Source organism: Tasmannia lanceolata, unplaced genomic scaffold (genome assembly GCF_043159265.1).
Source record: "Tasmannia lanceolata isolate RefF3 unplaced genomic scaffold, GAP_Taslan_0.1 ptg000024l, whole genome shotgun sequence".
Lineage (NCBI taxonomy): Eukaryota > Viridiplantae > Streptophyta > Magnoliopsida > Canellales > Winteraceae > Tasmannia > Tasmannia lanceolata.
The window spans coordinates 13,819,986-13,843,934 of record NW_027518701.1 but is presented as its reverse complement, the minus strand read 5'-3'; the positions used below and the strand labels follow the sequence as shown (position 1 = coordinate 13,843,934).

Genomic DNA, 23,949 nt, shown 5'->3' with positions numbered 1-23,949 from the left:
TTAGCACGCTCCTTGTCGCCTCAACAGAGGTTCTATTTTTTCGCTCTGCGACTCCATTCTGTTGTGGGGTATAGCTCGCTGTCAATTGTCTTTTGATTTCACTTTCTTTACAGAAATCCTGAAATTCGTTGGAAATAAATTCACCACCATGATCAGTACGAAGAGTAATAATAGAATGACCACTTTGATTTTCGACAAGTGTCTTGAACTGTTTAAAGATTGAGAAAGCCTCATCTTTTTATTTCAGAAAATAAAACCATGTCATCCTTGAGTAATAATCAACAAATAGGAATGAAATATTTATTTACACTCAAGGATAAAGTTTGCATAGGGTCACAAATATCAGCATGTATAAGCATCAAAGGCTTATATGCTCTCCAAGACTTACCACTTGGAAATTGCTCACGGTGGTGTTTTCCCAAAACGCAAGCTTCACACACTTTCCCACCATATTTCAAAGAAGGGAAACTAACAGTCATATTCAATTTTTGCAGTAAAGACAATCCACAAAAATTCAAATGTCCATATCTCTTATGCCGTAACATAGAGTCATCATCACATGCACTATTTTCTGTCATCTTAATAGACAAATCTAGTTTCATTCTTTTCGTATCATAAAGTTTACATTCTCCTTCATCAAAGATAGCACGGTTCTCCTTTTTTATCAATTGGCCCAAACTTAGCAAATTTTGAGTCAACCGAGGAACATACACAACATCTTGAATTTGTTTCTTGTCAACCAGTGTAGAAACCACGATGGGACCAATACCATGGGCATTAACATGATTGTTATCACCCATTCTTACTCGTGGTTTGACAGTTTCATCTATTTCAAGAAAATAATCTTTGTTCCCGGTCATGTGGTTACTACAACCACTATCTAAATACCATATTTCATCATTCAATTCAATATTGGTAGTTAGACATGACAAAAATACGTTATCTTCTTTTTCAACTTTTTTATCACTTTTCTCTTCATGATAGCTTGCTTGTTCCCTAGCCTTTTGATGGCAGTTTTTTCAATATGACCATACTTTTTGGAATAAAAACAATGTGGTAAATTTCTATTTTGATTTTCACTATCCTTATAACAACAATCCTTATCAGCATGATTTGATTTCGTACAAAAAGAACAAAATAATAAAGTTGATTCATGGTTACCTCCACTTTGATTTTTTTATTACCAGTGAATTGGCCTAAACTTCTTCCTCGCAGCGGAATCCACCACGTCCACGGCCTCTTCCTCCTCGGAAACTTTTATTTGAATCATCAGATCTTTCTTTCGAATCCACTTTTGATTGAAACTCTTGTTCTAGTGGATTTTTTGTAGTCCTATTCAATCTCTGCTCATGTGCTTGCAAAGAACCCATTAATTCATTTATAACATATTTAGACTCTTCTATGTTAGCAACTACATGATCAAATTTATTTGGAAGACTCCTTAACACTTTTTCAACAATTTTCTGATCATCTAGTTTTTCCCAATAAGTTTTAATTTGATATATAATAGAACTCACTCTAGAGAAAAAAACTTGAATTGATTCAAAAATTTTCATTAGTAAATTTTCAAAATCACGACGAAGGGTTTGTAACTTAACAGAAATTACCTTTGTAGTACCTTGATATTCTTCTTGAAGCAAATCCCATGCTTCTTTTGATGTAGTTGCAGCCATGATACTTGAAAATATTGGTTCATCCATGGCTTGTTGGATGAGGAAAAGAGCCATTGCATCTTTTTTTTTACTCTCCTTCAATTTGTTCTTTTATGCCGTGGTCAATCTTTCCGCTTTTGCAAAAATTTTATACCCATTCTCCACCAATTCCCACAATTCATAATACATAAATAACGTCTTCTTCTTAATAGACCAAAATTGAAAATTTTCACCTTTAAATAAATGAACACTTGCGGAAAATTTGTAGAATTGGTGTTACCTACCATGTTGCGAACTTACCGAACCCTTGCCAGTGTTTACTTGAATTTGTCGTAGGCGTTTCTGATCTATGGAAATCCCAAGACCTTCTGCTCTGATACAATTTTGTAGAATTTGATTATCCAACATATATAAGCAAAAGAGAATTTGGAGAAGCTTTTCTTTTGAAAATAACAACACAAGAATAGAACAAGAACAGTGGGCGTTCCTTTTTTTTTATTTCACTACTTCTTTCTTTTTTTCATTCATCCTCCAAAATAATCATATCAGCCCCTTTAAATAGAATTGTTGCCGACGTGCAAAACAAACAAAAAAAACTGATGTTTTTTACTTCCACTTCTAAAAAGACTCCACTAACACTAACACTTTGGACTCTTTAAAATATGAATAAACAAAATTGATTCACATGGAAACTCATGACCGACTCAAACTAGTTTGAATTAGCATTCCAACAAGATCCTCTTGTAAACCAAAATCTTGCAACTTCGAACTCAAAAGATTCATTGAAAAAACATTCAGACCCACTTATTCTGATAAGGAAAGCACTTTGAAAACGGGATCCAATTTAGAAAATAAAAATTGGAGTGATATGACTAATTATTTCTTAGAAAACACTTCATGAACGGAGCTCCACTCTCAGGCATAAACAAAAACAAAAATAAAAATGAACGAGTGTGTGTAACCCTGTACCTTCGTACGGACAATCAAAGTATACCACGTGTACAAAGGGAGATCATATTTTCACTCCCCCTGCATTAAGCATACGCTCCCCTTATAACGTGATTTGATATGAACAGTGGCCAACTTTAACGCTTTTTGACGTGAAATGACATTATCCAAAGGGGGGGAATCATCACCTAAATTGACCGTTATTTACCCAAATTAACTTTAACCAAGAGAAGTGGTTCTTTATGTTGTGATGTTGTGGCAGTAACCAATTTGTTCGATTTCGTACCCGGTTATAAAACCGATTTCCCAACTTATTTCTTTGTTAGAGTCCTTGCAGTTGTTACAGCCTTTAATTACTAATCAGAAACGTCTAAAATAGAGGAGTGCCATTAGTGAAATAGCAGAATGCATATATCATTCCCCAAAATATATTTAGCATTACCCCGCAACTTACAACAGTTATCCTAGCAATAAAAGATGTAAAATCCAACTAAAAAGAGTACCCCAATCAGCATATTTCACTATTTGATTGAACACACTAAAAAACCAAAGAAAATAACACCTAAACCTTTATACTCTCAATCACTAACCATGAGAAATTCCTTATCATTCTTCAAACTCTCTGTAGTCTTTGGCTCCAGAGTAATCTCAACTTCGACACTCCTCCCCCCCATCTTTCCCCCCCATCTTTCGCCGGGTACAAACAAACCATCCCATCAAACTTATTGTTAGTTCCACTACTCACCATTTCCGGTCTTCCCACCCGAAATCGACGTTATACACCGGAAACCTAGGCAAACTCCACCCGAAATCGACGTTATACACCGGAAACCTAGGCAAACTCCCGACCCAGTATCCTTGTAATTGAACAACTTAGGCGCGCTCTCCTACTCCTTAGAGCGCGCTTCTATAACTTTTGCATCATGGGCCCCAATTGCTTGCTGTAATAGACCTGCCCCGAACTCCGGTGAGTGAGCGAGCAACAATCCGGTGGCTGTCACCTGTTAAAAGTATAAAAGATTAAATAACCTCAACTCCAATGGCATAAGCTTTTGCAAAAATTGGTTGTTTGACATGGTATCAGAGCAAATTGCAAATTGCCTAGGTTCAGAACTCCTTGATATTAAAAATCCGGGGATTTGCAAGGCAATTTTGCTGAAAGCCATTTTGTGGCTAGCTTTTGCATGTGAGAACAGCCACATCAGATGAATAAAATTCATAAGACAAAATCTGCTAAAAACTCAACCTGTGTGGTGATCTCCCAAAATTGCAAAGCAAATCCTTAAAAATCCACATGTAATATCCAACCCAAAAGAGGGGTCACATGCGCCACCTATAGGCCAACCCTAAAAAAGAGAGGCCACACGTGAGGGGGGGTGTTAAAGTATAAAAGATTAAATAATCCAAACCCTAAAGGCTAAAGCTTTGTGATGAATTGGTTGTTTGACATCACCGTGAATATGGCTTGGATCAGATTCCCAAAGTAACTTTCCGACACGGGGGTCAACCCTTTTCCGGCAATCAGTGAATATGGTGAACACGGTGTAGTCCTCCAGCTTGAGGTGGGTCCGCGCACGTCTGATTGCGTGCCACAAGTGTGTGCCTAAGGATTGGAACTTCGAGAGTGGTTTTAAGCCGTTGGTCAGACTTGCATTTGCTTTGGCTTTTATCTTGTCCATTGAATTTTCGGAGAATCGGAAAATCTTTTCTCTAAGAGATTGTAATGTGGCCATTGCGGAATTATCGTGGGCCCACCGCGAACTCAGGTAGGTCAAGCTTCAGACGTATGTTTCGGGCTTGGGTCCGATCGTGTAATGGGTCAAGCTTCGGTTCCACTGCAAATCTCGGCCCATGAGCTCATGAAGTGCCACGTGGAGTTCCCATCCAAGATGACGTGGTTGAATGCGCACCCTATCGCAATTCCATCCCTGAGCTTGGTAAACTGTTCATGTAGCAAATTATTGTTAGCAATCAATGGCTGTGATCAAGTGCCAAGTAGGCAAAAGTACAGGTTAAGCCCACAAAGTTGATCATCCAAACTATTCATTTACTAATTACTAGGGTTCTGGTTCGTTTAAGATCATCACAACATATAACCGATTACTGGTCTCAAATTTACATGCCAATAGTGGGGTTTGGCTCTCACAATAGGTTGTCATAATCATAAATGTACAGGGCCTAGGCTCTGACATGGACCGGCAAATGGGTGATGCCTCAAAATCCTTTGCCCCTCAATTAAACAACCCTAATCGCTTGATTAAATAATAAAATAAAAAAGCTGTCATAATCAAAATTAAGTGGGGAAATCTTAACAAATTTAAGGGTTCGGATCGTCTAATGGAGCATACCAGGAGAGCGTTGGCATCAGAGATGGGACCCAACAAGTGAATTGTTTGGATCATTGAACAGGTGGGCTCCCCAATTGTACTTTTGTCCACATGTACTTTTCTTAATTTGAAAAGATAACATTTCACTATTAATTTTGAAGGGGTTACCTAAGGACCATCTCACAAGGAATTTCGTGGGACGGCTGTTGCATGAGAGAGCAGCCACATCGGCTCCGATTTTGTCTGAATCATTTAATTCATCTGATGTGGCTGGTCTATAGTGTAACAGCGGTCCCCGAAATGCCTTCTGCGATGGTCCCTAGCAAATCCCAATTTATAAATTAATATTTTGCAAATTTTCAGTCAAGTTTGAGAATATTCTCAACAGATATGATCAACAAGTCAATGGATTAGAGGGAATAAATAGTACAAAATAATACAAGTACTTATATGCAGATATATACATAAAGTAAGAAGTCTCATTATCAAAACAACATGGTACGGAAATCATTCCTCGTGCTGAATCTAGCAGTTGGGATATCTTGGAAATCAGTGATCTGAATAAGGTAGCAGTCTAGCAGAGTTATGATCGTACAGAAGTAGTCGAGAATTTTTAAATTGAGCAATTACATACATAAGATATTTAAACTATAACGTATGGGCCCTCCCATTATTGTTAATCCTCCAAAGTTAGTAGATGTTAATAACTCACTTGGAAATTGTAAGAGCCTTAAACAGTTAGCAAACTGTAAATTGAAGGGTGGAGCGTCATTATCAAATCAAATAGGGTAGGGCCAATGCCATTTTCCTTAACATTGGATTAGAAAAATAATCACATCAATAGAAAACTTTGCAATCAAAATTTTGGAGAATTGAATGGCACCGACAGAAAAAGAGAAGAAATGGGTTGGGAAGTAAAGACACACCTCTTTTTTATTAAAGTCTCCCATGTGTTATCTCATGAAAACATAAAGGAAGGCAGCTCGTATCATAAAAGAGGACCCATTCCATAAAAAGATCCAAATTGATCCTCTTGATATTTATACACAATGTATGTGTGAATGTGAATCATGGAAAACATTAGTTCCCATACTAGGTGCACTTGAATATATATATATATTATTCTAACATATTATGTACACTTGAATATATACATTATTCTAATGTTCCAGTCTTCTTGTGTAACATGTAAATGTCTATTTGAAATACTTAAAATCTTAGTAGGATAGTAGAGCCCTTGTATGTGAAGTATATAAAATAATAGTACATGTCCTATGTTCACTTAACATAAAAATTTCCCTGTTGTTTCAATATATGTGTGTAATTATGTGAATGTCTACTTACTGGGTTAGATGTCTAGGACCCGTGTGTCACGGGAAAACAGTTCAGGACACAACCGGTATTAAAATCCAAACATACCTCGTCTAGTTGCGTCTTGAGAAGTCGTCATTTCCAGCACCTTTGCTTGCCACTCCTAGTTGAGAGGGTTGGTTGGCCAAACTCTATAGGAGTTGACCCCGTGACTTGTTGACTCCTCCCCCGTTTGGCCTAGCAGGTGTAGGCCAAAACCATGGTGGTTTGCCTAAGGGTTGCAAGAGTACTTGCTTGTGCACGCGACGTACATAGCAGAAAATCATACTACAACTCGTAGGCGTGCCTTAAGGGAGCTTTGGTACGGACTGTGAGCTATCCACAAGGGTGATCCAGTTTCTTTGGTCGAGGTTGGGGGCCAAAGACAGTACATGTTGGGTTTGGTTCCCACATGCATTACGCATACGGACCGGTGCAAGGGGCTGGCTATACTGTTTGCCTCCTGCACCGCGGTACATCTTGTGGGCAGGCCAATCTCTAGATCTTCCATGAGTTCGTGCCGGGGCGACTTTGGTTGCCCTCGCGAGATGTACACCTTGCAAATCAATCCATGAGGCATCTTGCTTCTTGGATGACCAAGCCCCAGCGCTTGACGGATAGGTGTATGGCATCGTCATGCCTCATACTCAATTGACTTTGCATTGTGCTACAAGGCCTGATGTTCGATGTACTCGTGATGCAGGCTGATCATGAGAGTGGGTATCTAGAAGTGCATGTGAAGATCTGAGCCAAGTAGAATGATGAACAACTTAGAGACTGTGTGCACGCTCAAAGCATCAAGGGATGTTGGGGCATAGGGCCTATAGAGCCTTGCACGATTGAAGGCTTGCCCTAACATTTGTGCATGTTGGGGCACCGCACGGGTTATTCCATTGCTCAAACATTAGGCACGTGACAGTTGGTATCAGAGCAAATTGTCCAAGCTATGAATTTAGAGTGTGCTTTGAGAGTTGGTATCAGATGGTATCAAGTGATAGATCAGAGCAGGTTGTGAATGCAAGAGCTTGTCAAAGGACCTATGATACAATTGGTGTATGTGCTGGCATAGTTGCAACAAGTTGCAGTGTATGTGGCTATGGTTGGTGCATTTCTAATGCATGTTGCTATGCACAAAAGAACAGGGATTGATTTCAGTTGTGGCAGAGTTGGAAAGAGCTTGAATGTTAACCAAGTGGTTGCAGCTTGGTGTGCTAAGTTGCGGATGTCTTTGAATCTAATACTTTGAAAGTCCAGTAATTAGCTGAAGAAGAGCTGACATTGCGTGGGTATGTTCCTTTCTGTGAACTCTCTTCTATTCTACTTGAGTCGAAAAACAGAGGCGCGATGGCCAGGAAAGATTCATACCATCAGTGTTTGTTTAAGCATTGTTCAATGGATTTGCTCGAAGCTTGATACAGTGGAAGAGCAGCAACCGTCAGCAAATGGGTTGCGACATGTTTCAATGACCCATCGATGTGTGAGATCGGAAGTGGCAGTTGGGGAGTTGTGAATGCTCCGTTGCAGTGTTGGCTAAACATCGATGTGTTTGCATATAACCTTAAGGGCTCGCTATGACAAAGGGTTGGCGTGCTGGCAGAAGCCTTTCCCTACCAAATGAGGTGCTGAATGTGTGGGCGCCAAAACGCTCATCGAAGTGAATTTGCTTACTCAGTATGATGACATAACTAGTTTGACGAACTAGCAGTTTGCTCTCAGGGTGAAGAGGAAGCACTGACGAACTTGGGTCAAGGTAGCACCCGTGAGAAGGGTATCCATACTGTGGGCCAGCAGGGTGAAGGTGTTTGTGACCTCGACGAAGTAGCAGACATGCTCAAGGTGAAGAGCTGGTCAATGACTGAAGTACTTGGATGGCAGTTCACAGTCACAATCGAGCATGCGTGATGCTCATCTCAGCAAGACCTTGGAACGGACGCCAAGGCCGCCTAGATCGACAATGGATTTGTTGTGCTGATATGGGACAGTGTGGTGAGCTCAGATGGCATATGGGCAGACTATGTTGGTATGGGACGACATGGTATGTTTGTATGTTTTTTGCTGCTTTAGAATTTCTGTGTTTGTTGAAACTGAAAGGACAGCTCAATCTGAATGATGGAAGATTTGGGTGGTTAGCAGTGTGAGTACTAGCCGCGAGTGCCCAAGGAAACCATTTGTGGCGTATTCCGCTACTCAAACATTAGGCCCGTGACACGTGCCTGTTCTTCCAAGAAAATGGGTAATGAAACTCAAATTTCGTTGAAAGAACAGTAACCAAAGGGGTTCTGTTGCTCTGGGCCTAGAACCTTATATTTTGCTCTATTTGCTTAAGGTATGGTCCTTACAGATATCTGGGTGAGGGTTATGGTTACAATCGGGGAAGGTGTTAGGCACCCCTCTTGCCCTGACGAATCTGGTCTCTTAACTTAGATTGGCATTTTTTGAAGAGTTTAAACCTGGATAACTTATCTTTTTATCCTTTACTCAGGTTATGCTTAATTTCAGGATGTAAATAAAGATGAATTGACAAAAAGACGAAAAATAAGCGGTAGTTATCCTGATTGGAACCGTATGTTGTAGAATAAGTTTAGAAAGCTCTCGCAACTGATCCCAATCAGATTAACAAATCTAACGGAAAAAGACAGTAAAAAAAGAAAGGTAGAGGGGTTTATATCATAAGTTATGAGGGCAATATAAGCGGAGATCTTATTTCATCACCTCGTAGCTTACTTTGTAAAGGAAATTGTAGAAAATAAAGAAAGGCAGAGGGGTTTATATCATAAGTTTGCGGTCAATGTGAGCCAGAGATCTTATGATGTCACCACCGCACACCTTACTTTGTAAAGGAAATTACAAGAAGCTGTTAAATAAATATAAGTTTACCAAAATCTGTAGATGATTGGGTAGCATAACGGCGTTGTTTGGAAGAGAGGAGCTCTAAAGCTGCCGAGATTTCAGCGGCGTAACGACGTCTTATTGATAAAGAGACTTCGGGTTTGCCGAGATTTCGACAGAACAACGACATTATTTCGATAATAGGGCCTTGGGTTCGATAGAACAATGGCGCTACTATTGAAAAGTAGCTCGTAGTTCTGCGAAATTCAACAGAATAACAGCATAAAAGGAAGAATGTCACTTCAAACCTTTAGAATTTTGGCGGAGTGCCGACGCCCAGTGTAAGCTACCTAGGGTTTCTCTACTTTCTCTCTTCTAGAAACAAAGCAAATTAGGGTTTTTCTGAGCATTCTGTAAAGGTACGACGCGCTCAAAAAGAGAGGAGGAGGGAGGGAAAAATCACCACCCAAAAAATCCATCTTTAAGTCTTACCCCCCCCCCCCCGACCCCTCTATTTATAGAGTTTGGGGGGGGGGGGTGTATTTTTTGGTCATTTTCGACCAAATTTTGCGTTGGGCGAAATTGGCGAAATCCAATTTCGCCCAGGCGAAACTTGGTGTCACCTTCACCTGGGTGACATCATCTCTCGAATGGCGCACAAGTTTGTCTTTTTCTCGTCTCGATAAATGTGATTTGTTTGTCTTTTATAGGTGAGTTTTGAACGTTCGTAGCTCCTCAGATTGAATTCTGAATCACATGCAATCAAATCCATTGGGTTCCTCGTTCTTGGGACTTTCTAATGAATCTAATATCGCTTGCCTTTGGGAAATGAAGTGCCCTCAAGGTAAAAACAGAAGTTTTCGACTCATAATTAACTTACCGATTGAAATGCAGTGTGACAATGGGCTTACCTGCTTATGCCGTAAAAAGTGGGTGCTGTGTATAATAGGCTTTTCGGTTGCCGAAAAAGGTGAGTGCTGCGTAAAAACATGCTTTCCGGTTGTATTTCTCAGATAACACGGTTTTCAAAAATCGTTTCTTTTTGCAAAATACCCTGAGGAGAGATTGAGAGAAACCGAACTGATGCTCTGGGACTCGACATAACTTTCTTCCTCGCGACACCTATCATTAGTACCACCTTGACAAAATTCGGTGTCTACAGGGGGTAAAAATATCATCACCATTTTTTTAACTTGTAAAAGACCAAAACTTCCTTTTATATAAAAAACTGAAAATTACCTAGTAATAGGACCAAAATACCCATTAAGCTCAGTGATATGATTTGATAGGTGGGTCCCACTAACCCAATTCAAATCCATACATCAAGTGAGGCCCACCATTTTACCTCATGCTTTGATGTGGTAGGTTCCACGCAACTTTATACGCCATGTTTTTGTTTTGGGGGTGGCCCACTTTCTGACTTGGTAGTATATGTAAAAATGATATTCCCACACCCTTGATTCAAAATTGATCAAGCGGAATCTGAAATACATTGAGATCACCGAAAAATACACACAAAACTAGGAGAAGGAAGCAACACCCAGCTCGATGAATCTGAAGCAGCAGACCTGCAAGCCAGAGATGTATTTTTGTCTTTTTAATCTTAGTCTTTTAACGAATAAGGAGATTTTGGTCTTTTCAACGAGTAAATAGAAATCTAACAAGGTATTTTTGATAAAAAAAAATGGGTGGCATAACCTGATTTGCAAAATTTGCTCAAGCATGACGACTGTATTTGCAACTTCGCAAAGTAGAACTCTTTTTTGCAAATAAAACATTGTACAAGACTTCTTTTGCAATAACGCCTTAATAAAATAAAGAAAATTTAAGAAAAAAAATAATCTTAAAGAAAAGAGTGGGGCCGGGGGTTATAGGTCAGGTGGTAGAATTGGAAATGTCGCATGAACATTGAAATTGTGCTTTGTTTCATTTAGTTCCGCAATTCTACATGCATCACATGGAATTGAAAATTCATGTTATATATTTATAACAAGAAATCCTACCATAGGGAATGGCTCTTTGACAAGTTCTTGGATGCAATTTGGATGTTGGAATTTTTTTGGTTCTTGGGACTTTTGTGGAATTTCCGCAGGAAACCCATGTTTGGTTGCTGGTTATATAGTGGGCACAAAAGAATCCCATGAACTAAAATAACCCCGCACGAAACCCAAAGCTGGAAAAAAAAGATCCCAGGAACCAAAATAATCCCGCACAAAATCCGAAGAACCAAAATAACCAAAAGAAGTACTTTTTTCTTCCCAACAGTTCAAGCAACCAAACAAAGGGAAACCTGGAATTTTTTTTTTCCCACCATAGTCCGGCCAACCAAACATGGGATTTTTACTTTACCGGGATACTTCCGGGGAGTTTTTTTTCCCACCAATCTCCTAGGAAGTTTTTTGTTCCGCAAAAGTTTAGTTGAAGCATGGAATTTTGGACTAATGTAGTTTCTTGGAAATCAGCCCCAAGCCAAAACAATGAAATTTGCTGTAAATTTTCTGATAATTTGGTACACCGATTCTACATCAAATTGGTATGAGAGCTCCATCCCTGTCACATTGATCTACATCAATAGGCCGAGACCGAGTTTTAATAAACCAAAATCTTGCGACTTCGAAATCAAAAGATTCATTGAAAAAATATTCAAACCCACTTATTTTGATAAGGAAAGCACTTTGAAAACGGGATCTAGTTTAGAAAATAAAAATTGGAGTGATATGACAAATGATTTAACCGTTTTCAAGATTTATTTATTGGGGATTTGAGCTTCCTCCCTTTGTCTTTTTGTGGACGTGGATCTATGCCCTTGTTTCCTCACGAAACGGGATCTGGTTTTGCTGGCAGTGCTCTTTTGATGATGATACCCAATACTTTATTAATCAACCTGCTAATTATTTCTTAGAAAACACTTCAAGAACGGAGCTCCATTCTATGGCATAAACAAAAATATAAAAATGGGATCTGGTTTTGCTGGTAGTGCTCTTTTGATGATGATACCCAATACTTTATTAATCAACCTGCTAATTATTTCTTAGAAAACACTTCAAGAACGGAGCTCCATTCTATGGCATAAACAAAAATATAAAAATGATATCGGAACGAGTGTGTAACCAGGAACCTACGTTCGTACCGACAATCAAAGTATACCACGTGTACAAAGGGAGATAATATTTTCACTCCCCCTGCATTACGCATGCGCCCAACTTATTAGGTGATTTGAAGTAAACAGTGGGCAACTTTAACGCTTTCTGACTTCTAATCAAGTTATGAGGGGAGCGCATGCGTATTGCAGGGGGTGAAAATATCACCGCCCAAATTGACCTTTGTTTTGTTAGTTACCCAAATTAACTTTAATCAAGAGAAGTGGTTCTCTATCTTGTGATGTTGTGGCGGTAACAAATTTGTTCGATTTCGTAACCGGTTATATAACCGATTTCCCAACTTATTTCTTTGTTAGATTCCAAGCAATTGTTACAGCCTTTAATTACTAATCAGAAATTTCTAAAATAGAGGAGTGCCATTAGTAAAATAGAAGAATGCATATATCATTCCCCAAGATATATTAAGCATTACACCCAACTTACAACAGTTATTCCAGCAATAAAAGAAGTAAAATCCAACTACAAACAGTACCCCAATCAGCATATTTCACTATTTGATTGAACACACTAAAAAAGGAATGAAAATAACACCTATACCCTAATATTCTCAATCACTAACCATAAGAAATTCCTTATCATTCTCCAAATTCTCCATAGTCTTTGGCTCCAGAGTAATCTCAACGTCCACACTCCTCCCCCCATTTCTCCCCGGGTACAGATAAACCATCCCATCAAACTTATTGTTACTTCCACTCCTCACCATTTCCGGTCTTCCCCACCCGAAATCCACGTCATACACCGGAAACTTAGGCGAACTCCCGACCGTCACAGTGTTAATGCCAGCATCCTTGTAATTGAACAACTTAGGCGCACTCTCCCACTCCTTAGAGCGCGCTTCTATAACTTTTGCGTCGTGGGCCCCAATTGCTTGCTGTAATAGACCTGCCCCGAACTCCGGCGGGTGAGCGAGCAACAATCCGGTGGCTGTCACCTGTTGCAAGTTTAAAAGATTAAATAATCTCAAGTCCACTAGCTTAAGCTTTTGCAAAATTGGTTTTTTGACATGCTATCAGAGCAAATTGCATGGGTTCAAAACTCCTTGATATTAAAAATCCGGGGATTTGCTAGGCAATTTTGCTGAAAACCATTTTGTGGCCAGCTTTTGCATGTGTGAACAGCCACATCAGATGAATAAAATTCATAAAGACAAAATCTACTAAAAACTCATCCTGTGTGGCTGATCTCCCAAAATTGCAAAGCAAATCCTTAAAAATCCACATGTAATGTCCAACCTAAAACAGGGGTCACATGCGCCACCTCTAGGCCAACCCTAAAAAAGAAGGGCCACACGTGAGGGAGAGTGTTAAAGTATAAAAGATTAAATAACCCCATCCCTATAGGCTTAAGCTTTGTGATGAATTGGTTGTTTGACATCACCGTGAAAATGGCTTGGATCAGATTCCCAAAGTAACTTTCCGGCATTGGGGGGTTAACCCTTTTCCGGCAATTGGCGAATATGGTGAACACGGTGTAGTCCTCCGGCTTGAGGTGGGTCCGCGCACGTGTGATTGCGTGCCACAAGTGTGTGCCTAAGGATTGAAATGTGGAGAGTGGTCTTGAGCCGTTGGTCAGACTTGCATTTGCTTTGGCTTTGATCTTGTCCATTGAATTTTCTGAGAAATGGAAAATCTTTTCTCTAAGAGATTGTAATGTGGCCACTGCAGAATCATCGTGGGATGCCGTGGACTCGGGTAGGTCCAGCTTCAGACGTATGTTTCGGGCTTGGGTCCGATCGTGGAATGGGATAAGAGAGGGAGCTTCGGATCCACGGCAAATCTCGGCCCATGAGCTCATGAAGTGCCACGTGGAGTTCCCATCCAAGATGGCGTGGTTGAATGCGCACCCTATCGCAATTCCATCCCTGAGCTTGGTAAACTGTTCATGCAGCAAATTATTGTTAGCAATCAATGGCTGTGATCAAGTGCCAAGTACGCAAAGTACAGGTTAAGCCCACAAAGTTGATCATCCAAACTATTCATTTACTAATTACTAGGGCCCTGTTCGTTTAAGATCATGACAACATATTGTGACTGCTAAACCGATTACTGGTCTCAAATTTACATGCCAATAGTGGGTTTGGCTCTCACAATCGGTTGTCATAATCCTAAATGTACAGGGCCTATGCTCTGACATAGACCGGCAAATGTGTGATGATTCAGAATCCTTTGCCCCTTAATTAAACAACCCTAATCGCTTGATTAAATAATAAAATAAAAAAGCTGTTATAATCAAAATTAAGTGGGGAAATCTTAACAAATTTAAGGGTTTGGATCGTCTAATGGAGCATATCTGGAGAGCGTTGGCATCTGAGATGGGACCCAACAAGTGAATTGTTTGGATCATTGAACAGGGAGGCTCCCCAATTGTACTTTTCTCCACATGTATTCTTATTAATTTGAAAAGATAACATTTAACTCTTAATTTAGAAGCGATTTCCTAGGGACCATCTCACGAGGAATTTCGTGGGACGGCTGTTGCATGAGACAGCAGCCACATTGGCTCCGATTTTGTCTGAATCATTTAATTCATCTGATGTGGCTGGTCTATAGTATAACAGCCGTCCCCTGAAATGCAGAAGCCTTCTGCGATGGCCCCTAGCAAATCCCAATTTATAAATTAATATTTTGCAAATTTTCAGTCTAGTGTGAGGTTATTCTCAACAGATATAATCAACAAGTCAATGGATTAGAGGGAATAAATAGTACAAAATACAAGTACTTATATGGAGATATATCCACAAAGTAAGGAGTCCCATTATCAAAACAACATGGTGCGGAAATCATTCCTCATGCTCAATCAAGCAGTTCTGATATCTTGGAAATAAGTGGTATGAAGAAGGTAGCGGAGTCGTGTTACTGAAATACTCGAGAATTTTGAAATTGAACAATTACATACATAAGATATTTAAACTATAACGTATGGGGCCTCCCATTATTGTTATTCCTCCAAAGTTAGTAGATGTTAATAACTCACTTGGAAATTGTAAGAGCCTTAAATAGTTAGCAAACTGTAAATTGAAGGGTGGAGTGTCATTATCAAATCAAATAGGGTAGTTCCAATGCCATTTTCCTTAAGATAGGATTAGAAAAATAATCACATCAATAGAAAACATAGCAATCAAAATATGGGAGAATTGAATGGCACCGACCGAAAAAGAAAAGAAATGGATTGGGAAGTTTAGACACACCTCTTTTTGATTAAAGTCTCCTATCTGTTATCCCATAAGAACATAAAGAAAGGCAGCTCGTATCATAAAGAGCGCCCATTCCTTAAAATATCTGAATTGATCCTCTTGATATGTATACACAATGTATGTGTGAATGTGAATTATTATGTACACTTGAATATATACATTATTCTAGTGTACCAGTCTTCTTGTGTAACATGTAAAAGTCTATTTGAAATACTTTAAATCTTAGTAGGATAGTAGAGCCTTGTATGTGAATTATATAAATTAATAGTACATGTCCTGTGTTCACTTAACATATAAAATCCCCTGTCGTTTCAATATGTGCGTAATTATGTCAATGTCTACTTGAAACACTTTAAATCTTAGGATTAGGGTTTCGAGATCAACCTTGAAAGGCTAAATGAGAGCTGTAGAGCCCGGTATGGAAATCACATAAAACATTAGTAAATAGACTATGTATAATCAACTTATAAATTGTTCCAGTGTTTCTGTATGTGTATTATGTGAAAGTCTAATTGAAACGCTTCAAAAATTGGGGCTAGGATTTCGAGATCAACCTGGACGACTAAAAGTGGGCTGTAGAGCCCGTCTAGGTTCATGACCCCAGTGAATGGTACGATCTTTTGCAAAAGAGGTGGAGCCTCGTCCTGAGTGAGCTCGTCAATGAAAACCCCCTCTGCGATCGCCTCCACCACTTCCACTCCAGCATCTTCCTCTCCACATTTCTCCACTTTCAACACTCCTTCCTCATCCTTCCCCATCCTCCCTGAGAGGGGATAAAAGTATTCCAAAACTACCCCTAACCCCTCCTTCAACTTCCCCACTATCTCCTCAAAGTCACCCCCTCTATACAACAACACTTTTTGGTTGTAGTAGAAGGTCACATATGGAAGATCAAATGTGACCAAAGGGCACTCACTTTTTTCCACTGTTTTATGAGGTAAAACCTTAGTTTTGCTTATGATCTTCACCACTCCCACCTCCTCGTCCTTCCCATTTTCTGTCGCCATGGCAAAACCAAAAACAGAAAAAAAGTCCAAAGAATGAAGATGAAAACAAAAGTTGAAATGGAGCCAAGTGGGTGGAGAAAATGAAAGAGACTAGAAGAAAATTTGTGGGTCGGAGAGAATGAGGAGGGGTGAAGTTATAGAGGCGGGGTTATATGGGATGTGGTTGGCGGGTGCATTTATGAATTTCAGGGGTAGGTGTATGTCGAATAAATGAGTTTGCATCGGCTTTATCTACAGGCAGTTGGGGGTAAGAAATATGATGCAACCGGAATAGGAAACGGATTTATAATTACACGTGATCACGTTAAATGAGAAAGTTAAAATGGGGACCTACGCATTTACAATTGCCTGAAAATGTAGATAGAGGTGGAAAAACTGTTTTTTCCATTTGTGTTGGCTGTTTTGTTTTAATTAAAACATCTAACCCAATTAATAAGACTCTCTCATTAATAAAGGAATTAAGATGATGGCTGTTTTGTTATAATTAAAGACATCTAACCCATTAAATAAGAACTCTCTCTCTCTCTCTGCACATCAATAATCATATTTAAGGACAAGCTTGCCTTTTGTTTTGTCATAAAACAACAAACATTCCCTCCAACTAGGGGTGTAAACGAGCCGAGCCGAGCTTGGCCAGGCTCGGCTCGGCTCATTAAGCTCAAAAGCTCGGCTCGGGCTCGCGAGCCTTACCGAGCTCGGGTTATATTAAGTTCACACCCCTCTTCTTTCCTGGACAGCCCTATCTAGTGTAATTTGACTACTTTTTTACACTATGAGGGGTGGTCCAAGTAACAAATGGGGTTCCAAAAATGAAGTGACATATTTTGCCTCCCCCTTTCACTCCCTGGACAACGCTTTTAGTGTATATATTAATATATAATATATATATTTAAATATATTAAATTCTTAACGAGCCTTAACGAGCCAAGCCTGGCCTAAATCGGGCTCGGCTCGTTAAGCTTAACGAGCCTGGCGAGCCGGCTCGCTAAGGATTCGAGCCGAGCTCGAGCGAGCTTCCGAGCCCGAGCCAAAATTGACACCCTTACCTCCAACACGCCCTAGATTTTATAAGCTCTATGTGCTTGAAGTCCGGTATTTTGCAAAAAGAATAATGAAGCAATCTTCTTACGATGATCCAAGCCGTTCAATTACGGGGCCACAACATAAATAGGTTGTACCTGGAAAATGAGTCCCGTAAAATGATCATAATCCTCTGATCTGTAGATGGTCCACACATTGCACGAACCACTATAAATAGGACAGTTACGATATCCTATGGAGATGATTCACGGGGTGCAAACTATTTACTAAATGGCCTAATCAATGAGCGGTTTGTATCAGCCTACGAAGTAGGCAGCACTGTAGTATTTAAAGGAATGTATTTTGATAAAATTTTATTTTATTGCTACTTTCAAAATAAGTTTCGAGAAAAACAAAAGCTTCGTTTTGTTTTCAACACTTTAATCAGTTCTACTTTTTTGTTGCTTTCACTTTATGTCATTTTTTTCTGGCTTTCACTTTATGTCATTTTTTTCATGATTATTGTCCCTCTTTCTTTTCCTCTGAAAGGGATAAGTCATGAATCACTTTCCCATCGCACATGGATTGTTGCATCCATGGTTTTAAATTTCGGTTTCGGTCCCCACCGAACTCGAAATTTCGGCCGAAATTCAACGAAACAATAAAAACACTATTTTATTCGATACCAAATTTCGGTTGAAATTTCGGTAAAATATTAAATTAATTAAAGAAAAACAGGTATTTGGTGAAATTTTGGGAAAAAACAAAATTTCGACTGAAATTTCGGATGAAATAAAATACCATTTCGGGTTTTAGTGATTTCAGTGTTGGTCTCAACAGAAATCTGAAATCCAAAATTTTGGTCCGAAATTTTGATCGAAATTTAAAACCATGGTTGCATCTGACAGCAACCACCAAGGCTCACTTTTCAGCAGGTATTGTCTCCATTCACGAGGTGGCTGGTTTGACTTGCGACATACCAGTCACGAAATGCCTTTCGCGGTGGACCCTAGTGTTAGGGGTAAAATCGGTATACACGGTACCGACCCTCAAATCCATCCTTCGTCATTCGACTAGATCACGTTGACCTACACAAGCAGCACTCATTAACGAATCGCGCCCATAGGACTATACCTTCATACGGTAACGAGCCTCAAAAGAAGTCAAACACAATCACGAGAATCTCACCATTGTGCGACCAATCCGGACTACCGTTGCACCCCAGGCGCGATATTCAAAATTCAAGCATCCCGCCCAGGCCACTATCCAAGATCTCCGCCCAGAATCGTCGGGAATCACATCTCCACAATTTTATTCTCCATCCATCACGCTCCACGTGAGCTAAATTAAAGGCCTAATTGATATCTCCAAGATCGGGGATCTCCCTCCCTATAAAAAGGGGTCTACACAGTCAAGCTAAAGGCATCCAGGAATTCTCCTTCATCTTTGCCTTTTCCTCTTTGGTCTGGTAACTTCAGTTGGCCCTCCCTCATTCATCGTCCATTGTCTGTGGTTGCCTATATCTAACTTGAGTGTCGAAGTGCCTGCCCGGAGCCACAACTCTGAGTCTACTGACGCCTTTCCTGTGAGTGCAGGATTCCAAGTTCTACCAAGCTAGTTCGTGCGGTCAGATTTTGGGTGTCATCAGATTGGCGCCATCCGTGGGACCGTCTATGCCAAAATCGAAAGCTACCTCCAAACCTAACGGTGGAATGGTGACGAGAAGCCAAGCCAGTCAACGAAACCAGGAACAGCCGGAGGAGACAGGAGAAATGGTTGTTTCCGGCAACGCTCCAGTTACTATGACAACCTTCAACCAGTTCACACAATAACTTGGAGACGTTGCAGCCGCCCTCCAACAAATACTTCAAAGAATTCGTCCTCAACCGGTGGAACCACCTTCGCCTGTAAACCCACCGGCTGAGAGAATTTCACTCGCCGAAATTTCTGAAGAGCAAGAATCTTCAGAAGGACGAAATCCTAGGAATAAAAAACCCCGCCAGCATCAACAAGGATCTGCATCAATCACTGGTCTGCCATCCGACCATCGTCATGACAATCGTCGTCAAAGACACAATGACCCGATGATGGAGCCCATAAATGTGGCTCCACAAAATGATAACCAGATACCTTCGCAAAGAGAGCCCGATGAAAAACGACCAAGCAGAAGAAAACCCCACCATCATGGCTGATCTCCAACGTCAGATAAGAGAACTCCAACAGCAAATGAAGGTACCATGTGATCCGAACCTCTTGGCAGAATGGGATAGCGAGATCGCTTCCCCGTTCATCCCGAGAATCGCCAATGTTATCGTTGCTACGAATTCAGACAAGCCTCGATTGAACCTCTACGACGGATCATCCGACCCTCTCGAGTTCCTTCGAACCTATCGCCATGCAATGGTAATCAGGAACACTTCTGACGCCACCATGTGCAAGGCATTCTCTGCCTATCTAAAGAAATACGCCAATAACTGGTACAACCGACTGAGGCCTAACTCCATCGAATCCTTTCACGAATTAGGGAAGGAATTTGTCGCCTATTTCGTCAACAGTCAGCCCGAAAAAAAACCAGCCGACACTCTTCTGACTTTGAAACAGGGGAGAGACAAGACACTCAGGAGATTCATCGGTCGTTTCAACACGGAACTTCACCAGATCAACGAACCAAACTTTGATATGGTCCGCGCCGCGCTTCGCCACGTCATTCGGGATAGGGATATGAAAGTAGCCCTGAATGTGAACTCCCCTCGAGACCTCCAAGAACTCATGGCCACCGCGGATTGGTATATCAATAACAAGGAATCTTTGGCCATGGAGAAAGAGCTGAAATGTACACGAGGAAGTGAGAAGCGGAAAGACGATTTCAGATCGGGACCGAACCACCAACAAGCACGACACAATGACCACCAAAGTCGTCGCGCCCCTAATCCCCATCCTGAAAGGGTCAACTATACCCCATTGAACACCACCGTGTCAAATATCCTGTACGAAATTCAAAATAAGGAGCCCATACATTGGCCCGAGAGAATGCGAAATGCAGGAAAGGGAAGAAATTCCAGTAAATAGTGTCACTTTCACCAAGATAATGGGCACACACCGACAACTGTTATCATCTTGCGGGACTCGGTCGGATCGATCTTTACCTCCATAACCCTCCAAGAAGTCAGCAGCGACCCAGATCCGAAGTACACCGACCAGATGAACATCAACGTTCGCCCGGTCTCCAAGCAGAGGGTAGCAGACAAAGAGCTTCGGATCAAGAAGAAGCGCCCATGATCACTGGGAATATCGATACCATTTACGGTGGTCCTGCTACCGGTGGATCGACCGTGGAAGGATGCAACCGATATGCGGGACAGATCAATTCTGTGGAGACCCCCTCGAAAAAGTCAAAATCGGATTCAGTGCCTATCACTTTCACTGAGAATGACCACGAAAAGATAGATCGACAACATGATGACACTATAGTCATTCAACTCGCTATCGCTAATTTCAATGTAAGTCGAATTCTCGTAGATACTGGAAGCTCTGTTAATGTCTCCACCAGGATGCTTTCGCCGAGATGCACATCCATAAAGACAGACTGGAACCGGTGGATTGGTCTATCTTTGGATTCTCCGGAGCAGAAGTCAAAGTGCAGGGCAAAATCAAACTCCCCATCACATTTGGAACTTACCCTGCTTAGCGAACCATCATGCAAACCTTCGTGATAGTCCGCATCCCTTCTGCCTATAATGGTATCATCGGACGGCCAACGCTGAACGAGCTGGGGGCAGTGGTTTCTACTGCCCACTTGAAAATAAAATTCCTCACAAAGGTCGGGGTCGGGGAAGTCGTTGGCGATCAGGAGAAAGATCGCGAATGTTACGCCGCCCTGCTAAAAAAGAGAAAAGCCGCCAAACAAACCTTCTCAATCGGCGGTCCCGACCCTCGAGTCGAAATAAAGCGGGGAGAACCGGTCGAGGAACTTATAAAGATCCCCCTGTTTCCAGGATCCGATGAACGAACCATCCAGATAGGATCTCTCTTGACAGGTAAGTTTAAAACTAAACTTGTCAATTTCTTACAAACTAATTCGGATATCTTCGCCTGGTCCGCCTCATACATGCAGGGAATTCCCTCCGACATAGCAGTTCACAAACTAAACGCAGACCCGAGTTACAAGCCGGTCAAACAAAAGAAATGTAATTTCACCGTCGAAAGACAAAAGCACATCAAAGAAGAAGTGGATAAGTTTCTTGAGGCCAAATTCATAAGGGAAATTCATTACCCGGAGTGGCTCGCCAATGTGGTCATGGTCAAAAAGTCTAATGAAAAATGGCGGATTTGTATAGATTTTACCGATCTTAACAAAGCTTGCCCTAAGGACTGTTACCCATTACCAAGGATCGATCATCTCATCGACGCAACCGCTGGACATGAAATGCTGAGCTTCATGGATGCCTTCTCCGGCTACAACCAGATACAGATGTACGGACCTGATATTCCGAAAACCTCCTTCGTCACCGACCAAGGATTGTTTTGTTATGAGGTCATACCCTTTGGCCTCAAGAACGCTGGTGCCACATACCAACGATTGGTCAATAAGATTTTCGCCAAGCAAATCGGAAGGAACATGGAAGTGTATTTCGACGATATGCTCGTCAAAAGCCTCGAAGAGCAAAACCACATTGCCGATCTTGAAGAGGCCTTCGCCGTGCTCCGTCGATACCGAATGAAGTTGAACCCCGCCAAGTCCTCCTTTAGAGTTACGTCCAAAAAATTCCTAGGCTTCATGGTCAGCCAGCGAGGAATTGAGGCTAATCCTGAAAAAATGCTACTAGAGATGACAGCGCCGAAGGAAGTCCGGGACGTGCAGAGGCTTACAGGCAGAATCGCGGCCCTCGCCGAAAAATGCCTGCCTTTCTTCAAAACCCTTCGAAGCGTAAAAGATTTTCAATAGACAGAAGAATGCCAGACCGTCTTCGACCAACTAAAGGCATATCTCCAAATACCTCCTTTACTCTCAAAGCCGGTACCAGGGGAAGATTTATACCTGTACCTGGCTGTAAGGCCCAGCGCGGTAAGCTCCGTACTCGTTCGGCAGGAGGGAAAAATAGAGCAACCCGTTTATTATGTTAGTCGAGCACTCCATGACGCTGAAGCACGGTATCAAGAGGTTGAGAAATTTGCCTTCGCAGTCATAATATCTGCAAGAAAGGTCCGTCCGTATTTTCAAGCTCATCCCATTACAGTCCTCACCGAGCAACCTCTCCGAAAGATATTGCAGAAGCCCGATACCGCAGGCTGACTAATTAATTGGGCAATCGAGTCAGGGGAATTTGAATTCAAATAAAACCACGGCCTGCGATCAAATCACAAGTACTCGCAAACTTTATTGCTAACGCACTATACCGATGGACGAATCGGAAAAACAAGATAACTTCACCGGGGAGCCGACTCCTGGATCACCAGACCAGAATCCTCTATGGATGCTATACGTTGACTGTTCCGCCACCGCTGGGGGCAGTGGCGCTGGACTGGTTTTATCAGGACTTGACAACTTCCTCATAGAGTACGCCCTGAAGCTGGACTTCAAAGCCTTGAATAATGAAGCAGAATATGAAGCCTTAATCGCCAGGATAGCACTCGCTGCCGAGTTATGCGCCAACCGCGTTAGAGCACATAGTGACTTGCAATTGGTCGTGAGCCAGGTCAACGGTTTTAGTGAAGCTAAAGAAGAGCGAATGATCAAGTACATAGGAAAGGTACGCAAGGAGATTTCCGCCTTCGAAGAATTCCAAATAGTGCAGATCCCCCGAACCATGAATCCCCGTGCCGATGCACTCTCCAAAATGGCATCATCTGGCATAGTTGAATCAGGAAATATCTTCAACGAGATTCTCTCTCAACCTAGTGTCGAAGAAAAGGAAATCCTGCAAATCGGAGAAGAGCCTAGTTGGATGGACCCGATAGTACGCTACTTAAGAGACGGCACCTTACCCTCTGATAAAAAAGAGGCCCGACGCCTGATCGCCAAAGCCGCCCATTACATCTTCGACGGACAAGCGTTATACAAGCGGTCCTTCTCGTGGCCGCTATTAAAATGTCTCCAATCCACAGCTGCGGAACTCGCTATGAGAGAGGTCCACGAAGGAATATGTGATGATCACTCGAGCGGGAAGGTGTTAGGTCATAAGCTACTCCACTGAGGTTTCTTCTGGCCGACTCTACAACAGGACGCATTAGATTTTGTCAGAAATTGTGAGCAGTGCCAGAAGTTCGCTACCGTACCTCGTCTCCCTGCGGTTCCCTACAAACCCATCTCCAACCCTGTCCCATTCGCCATGTGGGGAATGGACTTATTGGGACCTTTTCCGAACTCAACCAGGGGGCACCAAATGATGTATGTTGCTATCAACTATTTCACCAAATGGGTCAAAGCCAAAGCGGTGAAAAAGATCACCTCCAAAGAAACGG

The 23,949-nt window shown here is 41.5% G+C and overlaps 3 protein-coding genes and 1 pseudogene across 3 annotated transcripts; 2 read left to right on the top strand and 2 right to left on the bottom strand.

The window, feature by feature from the left end:
- Window positions 1–3,178: 3,178 nt before the first annotated feature.
- LOC143857065 (BAHD acyltransferase DCR-like) lies at window positions 3,179–6,915 on the bottom strand (annotated as a pseudogene).
- A 5,711-nt stretch (window positions 6,916–12,626) lies between these two features.
- LOC143857144 (BAHD acyltransferase DCR-like) lies at window positions 12,627–16,592 on the bottom strand. Its single transcript, XM_077367463.1, has 3 exons — window positions 16,015–16,592; window positions 13,645–14,142; window positions 12,627–13,198 (listed from the first exon to the last, which is right to left on the bottom strand). Exons 1-3 carry the CDS (start codon window positions 16,465–16,467, stop codon window positions 12,815–12,817), a joined length of 1,335 nt encoding a protein of 444 aa, XP_077223578.1. The 5' UTR covers window positions 16,468–16,592; the 3' UTR covers window positions 12,627–12,814.
- A 3,010-nt stretch (window positions 16,593–19,602) lies between these two features.
- On the top strand, window positions 19,603–20,556 carry LOC143857064 (uncharacterized). Its single transcript, XM_077367336.1, has one exon. The coding sequence runs from the start codon at window positions 19,603–19,605 to the stop codon at window positions 20,554–20,556; it is 954 nt and encodes a 317-aa protein (XP_077223451.1).
- Window positions 20,557–22,886: 2,330 nt separating this feature from the next.
- LOC143857062 (uncharacterized) lies at window positions 22,887–23,681 on the top strand. Its single transcript, XM_077367335.1, has one exon. It carries the CDS (start codon window positions 22,887–22,889, stop codon window positions 23,679–23,681), a length of 795 nt encoding a protein of 264 aa, XP_077223450.1.
- The last annotated feature ends 268 nt before the right edge of the window (window positions 23,682–23,949 follow it).